Below are 18,978 nucleotides of genomic sequence, written 5' to 3'. Positions count from 1 at the left end.
AGGCCACCTGTGTATTCACTGCTTCTTGCTACTGGAATTATATAGCACTGATTCTTCATGCCCTGTATTGGTTGCTGATTGGTTTCTGGATACAATTTAAGTTTGTATCCAGTTTGTTTCCATATTACAATGTACGGTGTTGAGATGCAAAGCTTTTTGAAGCAGAGACTAGATGACCACTACAATGGCCATCTCCTTTCATACACTATATTGCCAAAAGTATTCGCTCATCTGCCTTTCCTCGCATATGAACTTACTTAAGTGACCTCCCATTCCTAATCCATAGGGTTCAATATGACGTCGCTCCACCCTTTGCAGCTATAACAGCTTCAACTCTTCTGGGAAGGCTGTCCACAAGGTTCAGGAGTGTGTTTATGGGAATTTTTGACCATTCTTCCAGAAGCGCATTTGTAAGGGCATACACTGAGTTGCTGTCATTCCCAAACACTTCCACGTTCTTATAATACGCTGACAGTTGACTGTGGAATATTTAGGAGAGAGGAAATTTCACAACTGGATTTGTTGGGCAGGTGGCATCCTAGCACAGTTCCACGCTGGAATTCACTGAGCTCCTGAGAGCGATCCATTCTTTCACAAATGTTTGTAAAAACAGTCTGCATGCCTAGGTCCTTGATTTTATACAACTGTGGCCATGGAAATGATTGGAACACCTGATTCTGATTATTTGGATGGGTGAGCGAATACTTTTGGAAATATAGTGTATATCGGGTGAAGCATTGGACCATTTGCATGCATAGTTTTTGACACTACCAGTGTGCTTGTTATTTATAAACTGCTTCATTTTTCTTCATGCCACACAAATAACTCGCTTTCTCTCTTTTTCCAAATGCTGTGAAATTTAGGCCATAGAAAAGCACCTTGTCAAAAAATCGCCCGGTGGGCTAACCTACATTGCCGAATGGCGAGGAGGCATCTTGGACCATAAAATGGGGCACTTGGCTTGCTTTTCTGGTGGCATGATCGCCCTTGGAGGGGAACACGCCCCGGAAGAAGAGAAACAGCACTATTTGGATCTAGCTGGGGAAATCACACACACTTGTCATGAATCTTACATTCGCTCAGGTAAAAATCTAAAAACCCAAGCCCATTTTTGAAAAAAGGTTCTGCGTACTCACCAGTTAATACCGTGTTTCCCTGAAAATAAGACAGGGTCTTAATTTTTTTGACCCCCCCCCCCCAAAACAAGCGCTTGGCCTTATTTTCAGGGAGGTCTTATTATTTTTGAGGTGAAGGAGGCAGCGAGCGGGGTCACCTCATGGCTGCTGCTGTGTTATCTTCAGGGAGGGCTTATTTTCAGGGGAGGGCTTATTTTAGTGCGTGTGTTCAAAAGCCTGATTGGGCTTATTATCTGGAGAGGTTTTAGAATTTAGAATTTAGAATAACAGAGTTGCAAGGTACTTTGAAGATCTTCTAATCCAACCCTCTGCTTAGGCAGGAAACCCTACACCACTTCAGACAAATGGATATCCAACATCTTCCTAAAAACGTCCAGTGTTGGACATCTTATTCAGGGAAATAGGGTTTTGTACACAGGTAACATCCATTAGTGAAGCCACACTTCCCAGTCCGCCCCTCATCCTCAAATACTGCTACTGGCAATCTGTTTCCAGTTACCCACTTGAAGTCACAAATGCACCATGGTATTCCAGTGGTGGGATTCAGCCAGTTCGCATCACTTTGTGAGAACCAATTGTTAATTTTCTCAGCAGTTTGGTGAACTGGTTGTTGGAAGAAATCATTAGGGCAGAGAACCGGTTCTTAAAATTATTTGAATCCCACCACTGATCATAACCCATTAATTTGTTAGTCTCCATGTTCTGCCAGAGCTGGAAAGCACCTCCAGCTGAAAGGTGTCAATTGTCAGTCTTGACCAAAAAACTGTATTTGATCTAGTGTTGGGTTCAAACCAACCAGGACCACTCCTGAATAGTCTCAAGCAGATGCTTTATTGTTAGTCGCCCATGTTACAAGAATCTTGCCAGACTGACTGCATTCCCTTGGGAACAATCAGATAAGGCTTCATGGATTCTGGGGGTGGCTAGCCTGTGCCACTTTCTGCAGTGCAAGGACTCTAACCTAGACCCTGTTTAAACACCTCCTGGAGAATCTATCACATCTAGGTTGGTTATCTTTTTTCCTCTTTTAATGTCTAAACTGAGGATCTGTCTACTTCCTTCAGTTGAGCTTGAATAGTGATGGTGTTTGCTTCTCCAGGTCAGATGTTTATAATGGAAATTTCACAGGCACTTAAGGCTTAGGATCAATTCATTTTTTCACTTCCAAGAGATCTGAAAAATGTTTCTATTTCACAGGGAAATTATTCCTAATATAGTTCTTGTTTAGTGAATTCACACATTCACCGCAAATTTTAGCTGACTCTGCAGCTATCAAAGCATCCTCTGACCATTCTGTTTTGTTGCTTTTGGCTTTGTTTTTGTTGTTGTTTCTGTGGCTAGATACCAACCTGGGCCCTGAAGCATTCCGTTTTGATTCTGGAGCGGAAGCAATGGCCACACGACTCAGTGATCGTTATTACATCCTGCGCCCCGAGGTTGTAGAGAGCTACTTCTACTTGTGGAGATTGACACATGACCCCAAGTACAGAGAGTGGGGTTGGGAAGCTGTCCAAGTAAGTCAGAAAAAGTGTTCTGAGCCTGATTCCTTTGACTAATGTCTAAACGTTGGTTTGAAGGTGTTGTCGGAGATCACATTTGTTTCCATCTCAAGTTGTGAGAATCTCACTTCTGCCAAGGGAGCTGCATTGTTAGGCAGTGCCAAGGGTATTAACTGGCCATCTGGCCCCGACATCCATGTTTTAGTAATTTACTTAGACCTTATGATTTGTTTTTAAAACAAATTTGTTAAAAACAGATCATGCCAAACCAATCTTATTTCATTCTTCAACATAGTGACTACATTAGTAGACCAGAAAAATACTGTGGACATAATATACTTAGACTTCAGTAAGGCATTTGACAAAGTAAACCACAACCTACTTCTTTGTAAGCTAGAAAAAAATGGGATAACTTCAACACTAAATGGATTCACAACCGGCTGACAAACCGTACTCAATGAGTAATCCTTAATGGGTCTAAGTCTACATGGAGAGAAGTAAGCAGTGAGGAGCCACAAGGTTCCATCTTAGGCCGAGTACTTTCCAATATCTTCGCAAACAACTTAGATGAGGGAATAGAAGGGGAACTTTAACAAATTTGCAGATGTTACTAAGCTGGCAACACCCTAGATGATAGGTTCAAGATCCAAATGGATCTTGGCAGATTTGAACACTGGGCCCTATCTAACAAAATGAAATTCAGTGTAGAGAAAAGTAAAGTCCTACACTTAGGTAACAAACTGGGTGAGACCAGGCTTAATAACAGTGACTGTGAGAGGGATCTTGAAGCCTTAATGGACAACCAGCTAAATTATGACAATCTGTTTTGGGATGCACAAAAAAGGCAAAGAGTCATTTGGAGCCGGGCAGCCCCAAGATCAAATCAAATCAATAAATAAACATCTACTACTGGCTCAGAGCCTTCTATCTTCTATGCTGCACTCCTGAATAGTACCCTTCAGTTTGTGGCACATGGCAGCCACAATGTCTAGTCTCTTTACGGATTCTAAGAGAAGCCCTGCTGGATTTAACTAAAAGCTTCCCTAGCACAAGGACCTTGATTCCAGCAACGCCCAAGTCGATGATCCTTCATGGGCTTCCATGTAACATAAAATGAAGATTTGAGGACCCACAATTTCAGAAAAACTTCAGAAAGATTTCCTGAGGCTCTTATCTAAGATCCCCTGAAAAACACAAGGAATGCCCGCCATCCCATCCTTGCATGGAATCAAAACAAAGTTTCCTTTAGAAACTATGGTTGCCTAGGTGAAAAAATGTGGTTGCAATGTTGAATTGGCTAAATGGGAAAGACTTTGGACACTCAATCAGAAATTAACAACGGCCACGGCTTATAAGGAAAATTTGTACAAGATGTTCTACAGATGGCACCTTCCCCCAGCACGGCTCTCCAAAAGGTTTAAATATTTGGTCCCAAATTGTTGGAAGTGCAAAAAAAAAACCAACCACCAGGCACCTTTTCCCATATGTGGTGGGCATGCAATGAGGCCAGAAGATATTGGAGAATGGTACAATTATAGCTGGAGCAAATGGTGGGAGATCAAATTTTCCTCCTAGGCATAATACCAGAGGGGTATAAGAAGGATGTGCTTTATTTAGCTATCCATGTATTGACTGCGGTGTGAATAACCTATGTGCAGTATTGGAGGTGGGGGGAAGGTATCCCATCAGATTTAGACATAACTTAGAAAAATCTTGGCCTATGCGAAAGAAGATAGGCTCACCCTAGAATTAAAAAATAAAGGGGAGTCGGAATATTATGAAGTTTGGAACAGATTTTATTATTGGTATAAGACAAGGTGACAAGACTGGAACAAATTGTAAATAATGGGATTGGATAGAAGCATAGATAATATACTAAATAGACTGGCGGTGAATGGATAAGATTATGTGTATATTCTGTGTTTGTTATGGCCATAACAGCTTCACTGCGCTGCACTATTTTAAATGCAAAAACAATTATATATAGTTACCTTTAGCCATCCAAGGGTGACTATAGAGCCGAGGTGGCGCAGTGGTTAGGGTGCAGTACTGCAGGCCACTTCAGCTGACTGTTATCTGCAGTTCAGCGGTTCTAATCTCACCGGCTCAAGGTTGACTCAGCCTTCCATCCTTCCGAGGTGGGTGAAATGGGGACCCAGACTGTGGGGGCGATATGCTGACTCTGTAAACCACTTAGCAATAGCAATAGCAGTAGACTTATATACCGCTTCATAGGCCTTTCAGGCCTCTCTAAGCGGTTTACAGAGAGTCAGCATATTGCCCCCAACAATCTGGGTCCTCATTTTACCCACCTCGGAAGGATGGAAGGCTGAGTCAACCCTGAGCCGGTGAGATTTGAACCGCTGACCTGCTGATCTAGCAGTAGCCTGCAGTGCTGCATTTAACCACTGCGCCACCTTGGCTCTTAGAGAGGGCTGAAAGCCCTATGAAGCGGTAGATAAGTCTAATAATCCTACAGTAAGGATTGCTGTAGGGAAATTTATGGAAGGAAGGCTGGCTCTCCTTTTTCTTTTGGAAACAAATTACCTTGAAAGTGAAGCTAGGGTAGGACAACAGGCCAGGAGAATCTGCTCCAGTTCCTGGGCAACATTAGGCCACCCAGTTGACCTCATGTAACAATCATGGGAAGATGCAAAGAGGAGGAAGACTATGCAGGCCATCTGGCCCAGTGCAGGAGGGGTAGAAAAGGGCAGCTGGGAGCCCAGCCGTCTGAGGGCTCCCAAAGGTGCTTTTGCAAAAGACAACTGGACTTTCTCCACTTTTCCTTGAAGGCGTTTTGTTTTTCATCCAAGAAGCTTCTTCAATTCTGACTGAATGGTGAGGAATGGAAAGGATTTATACTCCTTGCACACAGCTGGTCATTTGCATCCTTTTAGAGAGTCATTGATGCTACCTTGAAGTTTTATCTGTGCCCTCAGAGTCATCTGAATAGTGCAAATGGATGTGGAACCTTCCTTGGAACTGTTAAAAGGACTGTGTTGTAAACAGGAGATAGGTGATGTCATATTTCCCCCCACCCACCCCTCTATTGAGAGAGGATTGTTCAATCTTAATGTTTTAATACCTTAACATTAAGAGGGAGGAAAGTTCAGGTGCCTTTTGAAAAAAGAACACCTTTGGGACAACCGTGACCTGGATGACTGAGAATCTCCGTGAACATCTGAGGGTGTTGTGGCCTGCCAGCAGCCAGCAGAGCTGGCAGCAGATTCGGACAGTGAGGAGGTTGGGGAGGAACATGGGCCAGTCCTGGAGTCTGGGGAAGGCTCTGATGAGGGCTCTGTGTCAGAGGCAGAGAGGGGACCAGAGCCGAATGTGAGTTATCAGCTGCCTTCAGAGTCAGACATCAGTGAGCCAGACGAACAGCTGGAGCCTGTTCCCAGTGTGCGGATGTGCAGAGTTGCCAGACAAAGGGAACAACTAAAGAATGGGAGTCAACTTGGGAGAAAGGCCATATGATGAATGGCCCCTCCCAGAGGAAATAAAAGAGGAGCGACAGGGGAGTGGAGTTTGCAGGAAACAATTAGTTTGCTTAATTAGTCCGTGATTCTCCAAGACTCCTTGCCGAGTTTTGCAGATATCGGCCTGGCAGCTCTCCAAGCCAGATAAGGTCTGTGACTGTAAATCCTCCCTCGAAAAACTTTGCTGGATGTGAGCGAGCAGAATTCACAGTCAATTAATAAAAGGTTTTTTTTGTTGGGACAAGAAGTTTGCTTCATGCTCTTGGGAAGCCTCAGTCAGAACAGAAGTGCGTTCATGAGGCCAAGCAGAGCCACCATTGATTCCTGCTGCTGGTTAACCCCTCAGGACCCTCCCCCTCAGCAGCCCAGCACCTAGTAGGGTCACTACCACTGCCTCCCTCCACCCATGATGATGAAGGAGCGCTGCTTTGCCATTCTTGGAACCGAGTTGACTTTCTTCTCTTCCTTGCTTTCCAAATCAGGCGCTGGAGAAATTTTGCCGAGTCGAAGCTGGTTTCTCTGGGATCCGCGATGTGTACACAACCACCCCAAGCCATGACAACATGCAGCAGAGCTTTTTTCTGGCAGAGACGTTAAAGTAAGTCCTGGGCATTTTCAATCTTTGACCGTCAAAAGAAGTTTGGGAAGGAGGATGTTTTTTCATGAAGCAAGTCGTGGGGGAATTCACAGTCCCCTAAAAAACATCTTTAGAAGGAAATGCACTTATTGTAGTGGTAGTGTTGCATTCCCGTGACCAAGTTCTGACAAATGGCCAAAATACCACTGGCCTTTTGTGAAAAACAACTCAAACGGTGAGCCTGACTTCAGAATTCTCTCTTTTTTTATATAGTAATGTAAGTAAAATTTACAATTGCCACAATAAAAAAAATGAATAGCAACTTAAAAAGGAAAATAGATGGTGCAGAAAAGAAGAAAAGAAAAAAAAATAAGAATGTAGCAAAGAAAAAAAGAAATATATAAAGAAATTACTTCCCCCTTCACCACAAGTATAAACAATTTTAGGAACTTATCAGACTATCTTTTAAAATAAAGGTAGTCCTTGACTTGTGACCACAATTGGGACTGGATTTCCCCTTGTTAAGCATGGTGGTTGTTAAGTGAGCCACACCCAATTTTACAGGCTTCTTTGTCATGGTTGTTCAGTGAAACATGTAAATAAGCAAATCCAACTTCCCCCATGTGATTTTGTTTGTTGGAAACCGGCTGAGAAGGTCACAGTTGATAATCGCGTGACCCCAGGGTGCTGGAACAATCATGAATACACACTAGTTGCCAAGCCCTCGAATTTTAATCGTGTTCCCACTGGGACACTCTGATCGTCGCAAATGCAACCATGAGTCACTTTTTTCCAGTGCTGTCATAACTTTGAAAAGTTGTTCAACAAATGGTGCTAAGTTGATCCATTCTTCCAAGGCCCCATCTCTTATCTACAACCAAATCCTTAAAGCCTTATCATTTCGTTTCTGGTGTCAGCAAAGGACAGTTTTGGGTGCCAGACAGTGGTACTCCATTTGAAGTGGGCTATTTCAACCATTTTGAAAGGGTTCAGAGGTTGAAATACAGCCAGTTTGAAACAGGCCTGTTTCGACCGTTTGAACACTAAACTGTTCACCTTGAAGATTTGGCACACTGCTGGTCCAGACTCTGTTGCATGTCTAATCCAAGGGTGGGGAACGATGGCCATTTGATGATTTATGGACTTCAAGTTCACAAGTCATAAAATGGCCATTGTTCCCCCTTCCTAGTCTAATCCCAAACCAACCAAGGTAGCAAGCCCAACATCTATACATATAAAAGCCAAATATCACTCACTCATCATGAAATCTCCAGAACTGTAAATCCTACAAACTTGAAATTTGGCACCCAAGCTCCTCTTGGCAACTAAGTGCTTGCTAAGAAAGGATTTTTTGAAATGACCATCCAATCATTAGTATTTCTTACACAGTTTTATATTAACACACTCTGATGCTTAGGAGTTAGATGTTGTACTCCCCCTCCCCACTAGAAAGAACTCTGTTCCAACTGCCAATTGCCTTATATTAACACACTGATGCTTAGGAATTAGATGTTGTACTCCCACTCCCCACTAGAAAAGAATTCTGTTCCAACCGCCAATTGCCTTATATTAACACACTCTGATGCTACCCCTTCGCTAAACCAGGAGTGGGCATGGCCAGTGCACGACTCATCTGGCCTGTGGGCTGGGAGTTTAGACATTCTACTCCCCCTCCCCACCTGAAAAGAACTCTTTTCCAACCGCCAGTTGCCTTATACTAACACACTCCAATGCTAAGGAGTTACACATTCTACATTAATTTTCAAGCTTTAAGTGTCAATGTATCAATATCCAACCCAATCACGTAGTTTCGTAGCGAAGCATGGGTTTCCAGCTAGTAGGCCATAAAGAAAATTATATCTGACCATTTCACTCAGCAAGCTTTCTTTGTTCCTCTCCTGGTTCTAGGTATCTCTATCTTCTGTTCTCTGAAGATGATGTGCTCTCCCTCAAGGACTGGGTGTTCAACACTGAAGCTCACCCGTTGCCTGTGAATCACACAGACTTTGCCCTGAAGACAAGCATGCAGTAGGAGCAACTTCGCCCTTCTGGGTTCTGTGAAGGGATCCGGAGGGGTTGCTTGCTTGCTTCTTTTTTTTTTCCTCCTTTCCAGTAAAGGAATGCACATATTCCTGGAAAGGTATTTTGGGGGCATTCGTCCAATTCCGGACAGCATTATATCGGGGAGTATAAAAAAAACTGTGAAACAAGCACCTTCATGGGGTTTTTTTTTCCTCTGTGAGGAAACTTATAACCTGATAATTGGATGTTGATTACGGGCCATAAGACAGACAAAATCGCAGACGTTCCTTTCTATGAAGAATTTCTACGGAATCCACTGACTTTCGCTTTTGCGTGGCCAAAGGATCAGGAGTTTGCCATAAAATAGATGTCGGTTTGTGCCATTCTTCTTGCCCCAAACTTGCTCCCTCTTTTTTTTATATATATATATACCATTGATTTTTCTCCCCCACCTTTCTGACCTATACTTTTTTTTTTAAGCAGTACACATCTCAAGAGATCCTGGTTAAGGAGTCTTTCTAAATCCCACGCACTTCTTTCTTTCCCCCTTTCCTCACCCATCTTTTCACTCTCTTCAAACGTTTGCCAACTTTTTCTTTTCTTTTTCGGGTTTTCCTGGGTTTTGCTTGATCACTTTCCTTTGATTCTGTACCCCCCCTTCCTCTGGAGCAAAACCTTACGAGGCATTTGTAATGATTTCATTTCTGTAATGCTCAGATGTGAAAAATGAAATAAAAATTCATGTCGGCTAAAAAAAGAAAAGAGAGAGAGAGAGAGAGACGTGTGGCTGGATGCTGCGGAAGGTTAGAAAAGAGGCAGCCAAGAGGCGACTGGAGGCAACCGGGACCTTGGCAAATTCCCCTGGTTTTTGGCTGCTGCAGCAGATGAGGAGAGCAGGCTCCCACGGGGTCTTAGAACAGCATATGCTTCAATACCAAAAGATAGGATGGTGGACAGAAGCCAGAGGAGCTAAAGGAGAGTGGATCAGCTGCTTCTGCCTCTTGGAAGCTGAGAATTTAATGGCCAAAGGGGTGTGTGTGTGTGCCGAAGCAGACAGTTGTACACATGGATGAAGTTGTGTCTGCTGAACAGGTTCTGCCTATCCGTCTGCACAAGAACGGCACTTGAGTTAAGCGGTTAAGTGACCTCTGGGCAGTCAACACAACACTTTGTCCCTCTGATCCTGATTCCTGGAAGTTAAATCTCTCCCAACATGGTACCCTCCTTATGATTTTGAGTACAGGTAGTCCTCGACTTACGTCCACAATTAAGCCCAAAATTCCTTTTGCTAAACTAAACAGTCGTTAAGTGGGTTTTGACCAATTTTACAACCTTTCTCGCCACAGTTGTTCAGTGAATCGCTGCAGTTGTTTTAGTATTACAGTTGTTCAATGAATCTGGTGTCCCCATTGGCTTTGCTTGTCAGAAGGTCACAACGGAGTTACATGACCCCCCGGGACAAAGCAACCATCCTAAATACATTCCTAATTTTGATCCTGTAATCATGGGAACCAGGGGTGGGATTCAGCCGGTTTGGACCGGTTGCTAATTTTACATCTGGTTCACCAAGCCAGTAGTTGGAAGGACTAGCACCACCCTGCCCCTCCCCTCCCAGGAGTCTCCATGTGGCCCATTTTGTATGCCAGGTAAGTGCAGGAGGCTCTGGGAGGGCGAAAAATGGGCCTCCTGGAAGTCCAGAAACAACCTTGTTTCCAGCCTCCGGAGCCCATGGGAGGCCATTTTCACCCTCCCGGAGACTCGACGAAAACCTCCGGAGCCTGGGGATGGTGAAAAACACATATACACCCGCCATGGTGCAGGAGGCTGAGTAGGCCATACCCACCATGGCCGCGCCACCCAGCAACGGGGCACAGAACCGGTTGCTAAAATTTTTGAATCTCACCCCTGATGGGGATGCTGCAATGGTCATAAGTGTGAAAAATGATCATTGGGTCACTTTTTTTAGGGCCACTGTAACTTTGACCAGTCACTAAGCAAAATGATTGTTAAGTCGGGGACTATCTGTAGACTACCAATCATGTATTTGTTTAATAAATTTATGTGTTACCCATCTCACTATCTGAAATGTCTCTGGGCAGCTTACAATGCAGTAAAAATATAACAACAGTTTATTAATATAAAAACAATTTAAAATGACAAGAGTGAGAAACTAAAAGCTTGAGTGGTGTGGAGATGGTGTTTTTTCTTACTCACCTTGAATAGAGTCCTAATGTGGATACCAAGTGGGATGCGGTGGCTCAGTGGCTAAGACTCTAAGATTGTCCATCAGAAGGCGGTTCAGCAGTTCGAATCCCTAGTGCCACGTTACATAGTGAGCTCCCATTACTTGTCCCACCTTCTGCCAACCTAACAGTTCGAAAGCATGTAAAAAAATGCAAATAAAAAAATTAGGAACTACCTTTGGTAGGAAGGTAACAGCATTCCGTGCACTTTCAGCATTTAGTCATGCCAGCCACATGACCATGGAGACATCTTCGGACAGCGCTGGCTCTTCGGCTTAGAAACAGAGATGAGCACTGCCCCCTAGAGTTAAGAACAACTAGCACATATGTGCAAGGGGAACCTTTATCTTTACTAATGTAGATACCATTTGATGAAGATGGTAGTTAAAGTCAAAACTGCTAGCAAGCCCCAGGTTGGGGAGGATCTGTTAGTTCCCTTGGTTGAAGTTGTTTGTGTGTATTCATTGCATCTCCTTAAACTTCTCTTTACCACAGATTTAACTGCACTTCTGCAAGCTCTTTTTACCCTCTTTCTCTCCGCCACAGACAATTGTTCAGGTACTCAGATCAACTGATGCATTTCTCTTTGTCCCAAGATCTTGGTGGCTTTCTTTCTAGGTTTAAAGAAGGAAAGAAAAGGCGCTTATTAGAGCAAGATGCCGAAGAGATGTTTCGTATCGAATTTGCAGCTCTTGAAGCCGAGGCCGTGGGGGCCAGGCTGTCCAATGGTCCCCTTAGATATTTCATCTTTGGGATCAGAAGACAGGCGATCTCTGCCTAGGTGGATAGTTATTCCTAAATAACTACCCTTGGGAACCTGTCATCATTTTGCAAGGTATTCCTAGCAGCAAAATAAGCATTTACCAAAAAAAAAGAGAGGAGGAGAGAATGAAAGGGTTAGAGATTACTTGGTTAGGAAAGCTCCAGAAAATCCCAGGGCAGTAGGTTAGACAAATAAATCAATAGAATTCAACATCATTATCATCTTGGAAGAAGGCTGTGGCAAATCACATGTTATTATTGCCAAGAAATAGGACTTGGAGAAGATTTGAACTTTTATTTTAAAATCGTTTTGGTTTATTCTTCTGAACCAAGATGGTACTCATAAAATTCAATGGAGTGAAATCTGAGAGGTAAAATGCATTCCATCCTACATGTAAACTACATCTGATGTATGCCTATAAGGTCAGTTTGTTTGGATATTCTTTGAAATCCAAAGAAATCTTTACATGCTCTCTATCCCTATCTTCTACTAAATGTTGTAGCAGGCTACAGTAGGAATCTTCATTATAGTAAAGAGAAAGGAAAAAATGAGAAAAGATGGATGTGGAAAAAAACTGAAGAAATAGCAACTGACCTATGTTCTACCATATTAAGGAGAGTTGAAAGTATATGATTATTCTCTATTTTCTAACAGCAAATTTGTGAGTGGTGAAATTCCAACTGATTGGTCAAACAAAGCAACCATTTAACAAGCACATGGCACAACATAGGAGATCAAATCCATCGGAACAAGATTTAGCAGCCCATCTGCATTTCAAAAACAAAGATCACTTTTTTATTATTATTATTATACAAATCTTTTTTATTTCCATTTCATTCTATACAATCACATGTTTACTGTGCAACCGAGGCATATAACATTGGGTAATAAACACAGCCCTCACTTTTATAGAAAATGCCCCCTACAATACAAACCCAATATACTGCCTTAGCCCACCATACACCCTCTTTCATCCCCCTCCAACTTTCATTCTTCCTTCTCTCATACCCCTCTAAACCTACTTCCCCTCCCCCTCTATCTAACCCTAACCCTATCACTCCCTCTCTTAATCCATTCCCTCCCTTCCTTCTCCTCCTCCTCTCTCTCACTCTCTCTACTCTCCTTCTTCTTTCATTCAGCTCCTCCCTTCGGTATACTTCTATTACTTTCCAATATATTCAGTTTGTTCTGTTTTGACACTAACATTAAAAAAACCACAGTATACAAGTGCAATCATGCTTTAAAATTTAACACATATTATATTTCCCCCCTCCCCCCCTCCCCCTAGATCCCCGCCTCCCTTCCCTCCCCCCGACTTCCCAGAGCCCATACATGGTATAACTTTTTGACAATCACAGTCTAAAATATCTCTACATTGAACTCAGCTTCTTGCTGTTACCCAAATTTTTAACAATTTAAGTTATTACTAATTTTAAGCATAAGCTATCTGGAATTTCCTAGTCCCGTATTTGCTTTGTATATAATCAATCCATTTTTTCCAGTCTCGTTTATACCTCTCATTTGAATGTTCTTTAAGATATGCTGAAATTTTTGCCATTTCGGCTAAGTTTGTAACCTTCAAAGTCCATTCTTGAATTGTAGGCAGGTCTTTCTTCTTCCAGTATTGCGCCACCAAGAGTCTTGCTGCCGTTATTAAGTACAGAACCAAATTAATCTCTACTGCTACAAAGTCAATACATATACCTAGTAAAAACAGTTTGGGGGTGAATTTTATCCTTTTTTTGAAGATATTTTGCAGGATCCACCAAATTTTTATCCAAAATGCCTTAACATTACGACATGTCCACCATATATGAAAATACGTAGCATCAAAAGAACCACATCTCCAACATTTAGGCTGAACATTTGAATACATAGAAGCAAGCTTTTTGGGATCTAAGTGCCATCTATAAAACATCTTATAAAAATTTTCTCTCAAATTTTGTGCTTGTGTAAATTTTACATTTCTTACCCATATTTTTTCCCATGTGTCCAGCATTATAGGTTCTTCAATATTCTGAGCCCATTTTATCATACAATCTTTAACCATTTCGGTTTCTGAGTCCATCTGTACTAATAAATTATATATCCTCTTTATGTGCATTAAACTTTGATCTCTTATTTGTTTAAACAAGTTATCCTCAGCTATTACAAAACCTATTTTTTGGTCTATTTTCCACCTGGCCTGTAGTTGGCCATACTGAAACCACGTTTGAACTACCTTCTCTTTTTTAAGTACCTCTAAGGATTTTAATTGCAACACCCCACTTTCTGTAATAAGAAGTTGTCTATAAGTGGTTCTATCGTGTTTTTGTTCTATATTCATATTTTCAATTGCATGTCTAGGAATTGCCCACATGGGCAATTTGTCATTTAGTTTATGTTGATATTTTTTCCAAACCCGCAATAAGGCATTTCTTAAAATATGATTTTTGAAATTCTTATCCAGTTTTTTGTTAAATAACAAGTAAGCATGCCAACCATATACCAAATCATGTCCCTCAATATTCAATATTCTATCATTGGTTAAATGGATCCAATCACTAATTGCAGATAAAGCCACTGCATCATAATATAATTTTAAATTTGGTAATTTCAATCCTCCTCTTTCACGTACATCTTGCATTATTTTCATCTTAACCCTCGGCTTCTTTCCTGCTCATACAAATTTGTTGATACCCTTCTGCCATTCTACAAGGTTCACATCTCTTTTAAGTATTGGTAACATTTGAAACAAAAATAAAAATTTTGGTAAAATATTCATTTTCACTGCCGCTATCCTTCCCAACAAAGATAAATGCAGTTTCTCCCACCTTTTCATCTCTATTTGTATACTATGCCAGAGTGGTTCATAATTATGCTTGTATAATTTCCCATTTGAAGTTAAAATATTAACTCCAAGATATTTGACTTTTTTAACAACTTCACATCCTAACATCACTCCCAATTCTTCCTTCTGTTTGGTATTCATATTCATTGCTAATATTTTGGTTTTTCCTAAATTGATTTTAAATCCAGAGACTTGACCATATTGATTAATCGTATTCATTAAAACCTTACTGGATTCCTGCGGTTGTTTCAATATTATGACCAAGTCGTCCGCAAAAGCGCGGACTCTGTATTCTTGCTGTCTGATCTTGATCCCTTTTAAAGCATCCAAGGCCCGTATCTTATTCAGCAATACTTCCAAAGTTATAATAAACAATAGTGGGGACAAAGGACAACCCTGTCTTGTACCTTTTTCTATTTGAAAGGAATCTGTTAAACTTCCATTAACTATAATTTGGGCTTTTTGCTGCTGATATATTGCACCAATTGACCTTAAAAAACCATCTCCTATCTGCATTTTTTGCAGTATCTTCAACAAGAATTGCCAATTGACTCGATCAAAGGCTTTCTCAGCGTCCAAAAATATGAATGCGGCAGGAATTTGATTATTCTTTCCCAAGTATTCTAAAGCATTAGTAATTAACCTAACATTGCTCTTCATCTGTCTGCCCTGTATAAAACCTGTTTGGTCAGTATGTATCAGTTGTTGGATAACCACCATTAACCTATTTGCTAAGATTTTGGTAAAAATTTTATAATCTACATTAAGTAATGAAATAGGTCTATAATTTTTCGGCTGAGTAAGATCTTGGTCTTCTTTAGGTATCTATAAGATCTATAAGATCACATTTAGGTATCTATAAGATCTATAAGATCACACAGATTAGGCCTCCTCCGCATTCCATCGGCCAGCCAGTGTCGGCTGGCAACCACAAGGAGGAGGGCCTTCTCAGCAGTAGCCCCGACCCTTTGGAACGAGCTCCCCGTGGAGATTCGTACCCTCTCCACCGTCCAGGCCTTCCGCACTGCCTTGAAGAACTGGCTCGCCCGTCAGGCCTGGGGATAAGGATTTCTACCCCGCCCGAATGTTGTATGCATGTTGCTCATTATTTTATTATGTGTTGTTGTCTCAATGTTGTATTTCCCCTTTCCCTGGTTTTCTGTGAGCCGCCCTGAGTCCCCTCAGGGAAAAGGGCGGCCTACAAATGCAAATAAAACCTCTAAAAAAACCTCTAAAATCAACGATATGAACGCTGTCTTCCATGAAGGGGGCACTTTACCTTCCGATTGAATTTTATTAAATAATTCTCTAAGAGGTTCTACCATTTCTAACTGTAAGTTTTTATAATAAACGGCTGTTAAGCCATCTGTACCTGGTGCTTTCCCTAGCTTTAATTGTTTGATTACCTGCAGGATTTCCCCAGAGGTTATTGGTTGGTTCAACCTATACCTATGTTCTTCGCTAACTAGGGGGATTTTCTCTTTATCTAAGTATTTATTTATATCTAAGTCCCTAATTTTGTCCCCTTTATACAACTCTGTAAAAAATTCTCGAAATCCCTTTTGGATCTCTTCCTGCTGAAACACTTCCTTCCCTCTGTAACACAATTTGGATACATTTCAAATTTTCCTTTTTTTCCTGATCTGATAAGCCAACCATCTACCGGGTTTATTTGCATTGCAGAAAGTATTATGTTTAGCATATAATAAACTGGTGGCTACCTGTTCAGAGATCAGCATATCAAATTGAGATTTTAATATGGAAATTGCTTCTTTAGTCTTTGTATCACCTGGGTTCAATATTAATTCCTGCTCTTTCCCTTTGATTTCATCTTCCAATTCTTTACGTTTTTGCCCTTGTTTATGTCTATGTATTTTGTTTATATTTATCAATACTCCTCTCATATAGGCTTTGCTTGCATCCCATATTCCATAGGTGTACCCTTATTCATGTTAAAAACAAAGTATTCAGATAACAATTTTTTACAATCATTAACATACTTTTCATATCTGAATAAATTTTCATTCAGCCTCCAGGACCTTCTAGCCTGAACTACCCTTCCCAGCTCCATCCAGACTGGGTTATGATCCGAAAGGACTCTGGCCGTAATCTTTGTCTTCTTCACCCTAGAAAGTAAATCATTAGTAATTAATATAAAGTCAATCCTTGAAAAAGATTGATGTCTGTCGGAGAAGAAGTTAAAGTCATATTCTTCTGCATGCCTTTCACGCCAAACGTCTTGCAGTTCGAAGTCGTCTATCATGTCAAAAAAGGATTTGGGTAGTTTAGCTCGGAATTTAGTATTCGGGCGAGATGTCTTCTTGTCTCTTTTGGTGTCAATCACGCCATTCCAATCACCCAATAGTATGCACGACTTAAAGTCCCACTGTACTAATTTAGCATGGAGATTTCTATAAAATCCATCTTGTTGTTGATTAGGAGCATAGATTCCCAAAAGCAGTGTCTTTTTCCCTTCTAAGATTAAATCTAATGCGATATATCTTCCAAAGGGATCTGCTTCGATTAGCTCAGCTTTAATGTCTTTCCTTAAGTATACTACTATACCATTTTTTTTTCTGTAGCAGAGGTCACAAAGTGTTGACCAAGTTTGGGATTGAACAGATATTTTTGATCAGTTATTTTGATATGAGTTTCCTGCAAACAAATTATATCATTCTTAGATTGTTTAAGATAATGAAATATTTTCTTTCTCTTCTGTGGAGAGTTCAGTCCATTAACATTCCATGTCAGAATCTTAGTTGTCATTTTTGGTTGCCTGAAGCTTTTTTAGAGCCTCCCGCATGGCCTGCCTCACCTTGGGTCTAGCTCCTCCCACAGCTTCTGAGCTTGTTGCTGTAGCTCCTTGGTCAATGGCCGAAGATTGTAAAGATTGTTGCGTTGTGGCTTGTTTTTCTGTTTGTCTGGTGGTCATATGGTTAGATCTTTGTTCCTTAACCCCTTGCCCTTCTGGGAGGGGGAGATGATATGTTTTGTCTGGTGATTGTGTAGTTTGCTGTTTCTCTTGTCCTGCTTGTGGTTTTTCTCCATATCCCGATGGTTCGGGGTGCCCCACTTTCAAAATCTTATGATAGAAATCTCGAGCTTTCCATACAAAGTTGAGACGATATCTTTGCTTATCAAATGTAACTATGATGCCAAACGGGGCATCCCATCTGTACTGTATCTGGCGCTTTCTGAGCTCTTCTACCAAAAAAGCATAATCTCTTCTGGCTCTTAGCATTTGAGGTGGTATCTCTTTCAAAACCATCAAATCCTGTCCGCCAATTTGAAGCTTGGTATTGTAGGACTTTTGTAATATCTTATTTCTGGATTCTCTTGTAACAAAATATATTACCACGTCTCGGGGGAGTTGCTTTTGTTTTGCCACCCAGGAGTTGACGCGAAATTTTTTATCAATCTGCCAATCAAAATTGGATCCCGGTCTTCCCACCAGACAGTCAAAGGCCTCAGAAAACATCTGCTTTAAGTTCTCCTGTCTCTCTTCGCGCAGCCCCCTAACTCTTAATGCAAGTTCCATCTGGTTATACTGTATCATAATCATTTGTTTTTCAGCATTTTCAACTTTTCGTTCCACCTCTTCGGTTTTAGATGTCAAATTAATTTTAGCTTCATTGAGAGTTTCTAAGTTCTCTTCCATTCCAGAAATATATTCTGTGAGTACGTTTACAATTCCCAACATATCATCATTTATTTTGGTAATCTTGGTATCAAATTTATCATATGAGACTTTTATCTCATTGCTTATCTCCTTCCTTATTTCATCTCTGAACTCTCTGAGAGCTTCCAAATTCTGTTCCCTTGATTCTCTAAACATTTCCAACAAAAATTCTTTTGTTAATACATCTCCACTAGGGGGCATAGAAGGTGGGGGCTGTGACTTTGTGCCAGGTATGGGAGAAGCAGATTTAGGAGGTAATTTCGCAGGATTCGACTTGGAAGCCATAATATCTTTGCTTCAAGCACTTAACAAACCACTATGCCGAGAAGAGGGGAAAAAAATTCTCCCTTTTTTGCCAAGAATTTTACGGAGGATTTCAAAGGGCTGGCATTACGCCAAAACAGTTCAACAAAACAAAACAAAAAACAGAGAAAAGCCCTGTTCGGAATGTCTCTGTGTCAATAAAGGGCCTTTGAGAACTTTTAATTAGATAAGAACGTTTCTTCAAAGGGAGTAAGGCTGATTAGAAAAGCTGCCGGAATGTATCATCATTGCAAATACAAAGGCTGGAGAATCGCCATTTAAAAAAAAAAAAATTAACACTGAAGCTTGAGTTTACCTAAAAAAACAGATGTAAAGTTCTCAAATATGAGCTCTGCTTGTATTAATTTCATAAGAAAAAAAAAATTTCATTAATTTGTCCTAAGGGGGGGTTCTGGGCCTTGTGCCGTTAATACAGCAGAGAAATCT

The 18,978-nt window shown here is 41.1% G+C and overlaps 1 protein-coding gene across 2 annotated transcripts in view; it reads left to right on the top strand.

The window, feature by feature from the left end:
* Positions 1–9,483, top strand: part of MAN1C1 (mannosidase alpha class 1C member 1) — a 47,549-nt gene extending 38,066 nt beyond the window's left edge. For both annotated transcript variants that reach the window (XM_032227795.1, XM_032227794.1), the window contains exons 7-10: positions 864–1,083; positions 2,478–2,650; positions 6,597–6,712; positions 8,600–9,483. In XM_032227795.1, the coding sequence (XP_032083686.1) occupies positions 864–1,083; positions 2,478–2,650; positions 6,597–6,712; positions 8,600–8,723 (633 nt within the window). In that variant the 3' untranslated portion in view covers positions 8,724–9,483. The remainder of the gene's footprint in view (positions 1–863; positions 1,084–2,477; positions 2,651–6,596; positions 6,713–8,599) is intronic.
* Positions 9,484–18,978: the final 9,495 nt, after the last annotated feature.

Source organism: Thamnophis elegans, chromosome 12 (genome assembly GCF_009769535.1).
Source record: "Thamnophis elegans isolate rThaEle1 chromosome 12, rThaEle1.pri, whole genome shotgun sequence".
In the NCBI taxonomy this organism is placed as follows: Eukaryota; Metazoa; Chordata; class Lepidosauria; order Squamata; family Colubridae; genus Thamnophis; species Thamnophis elegans.
This window is presented reverse-complemented; position numbering and strand designations above follow the sequence as displayed.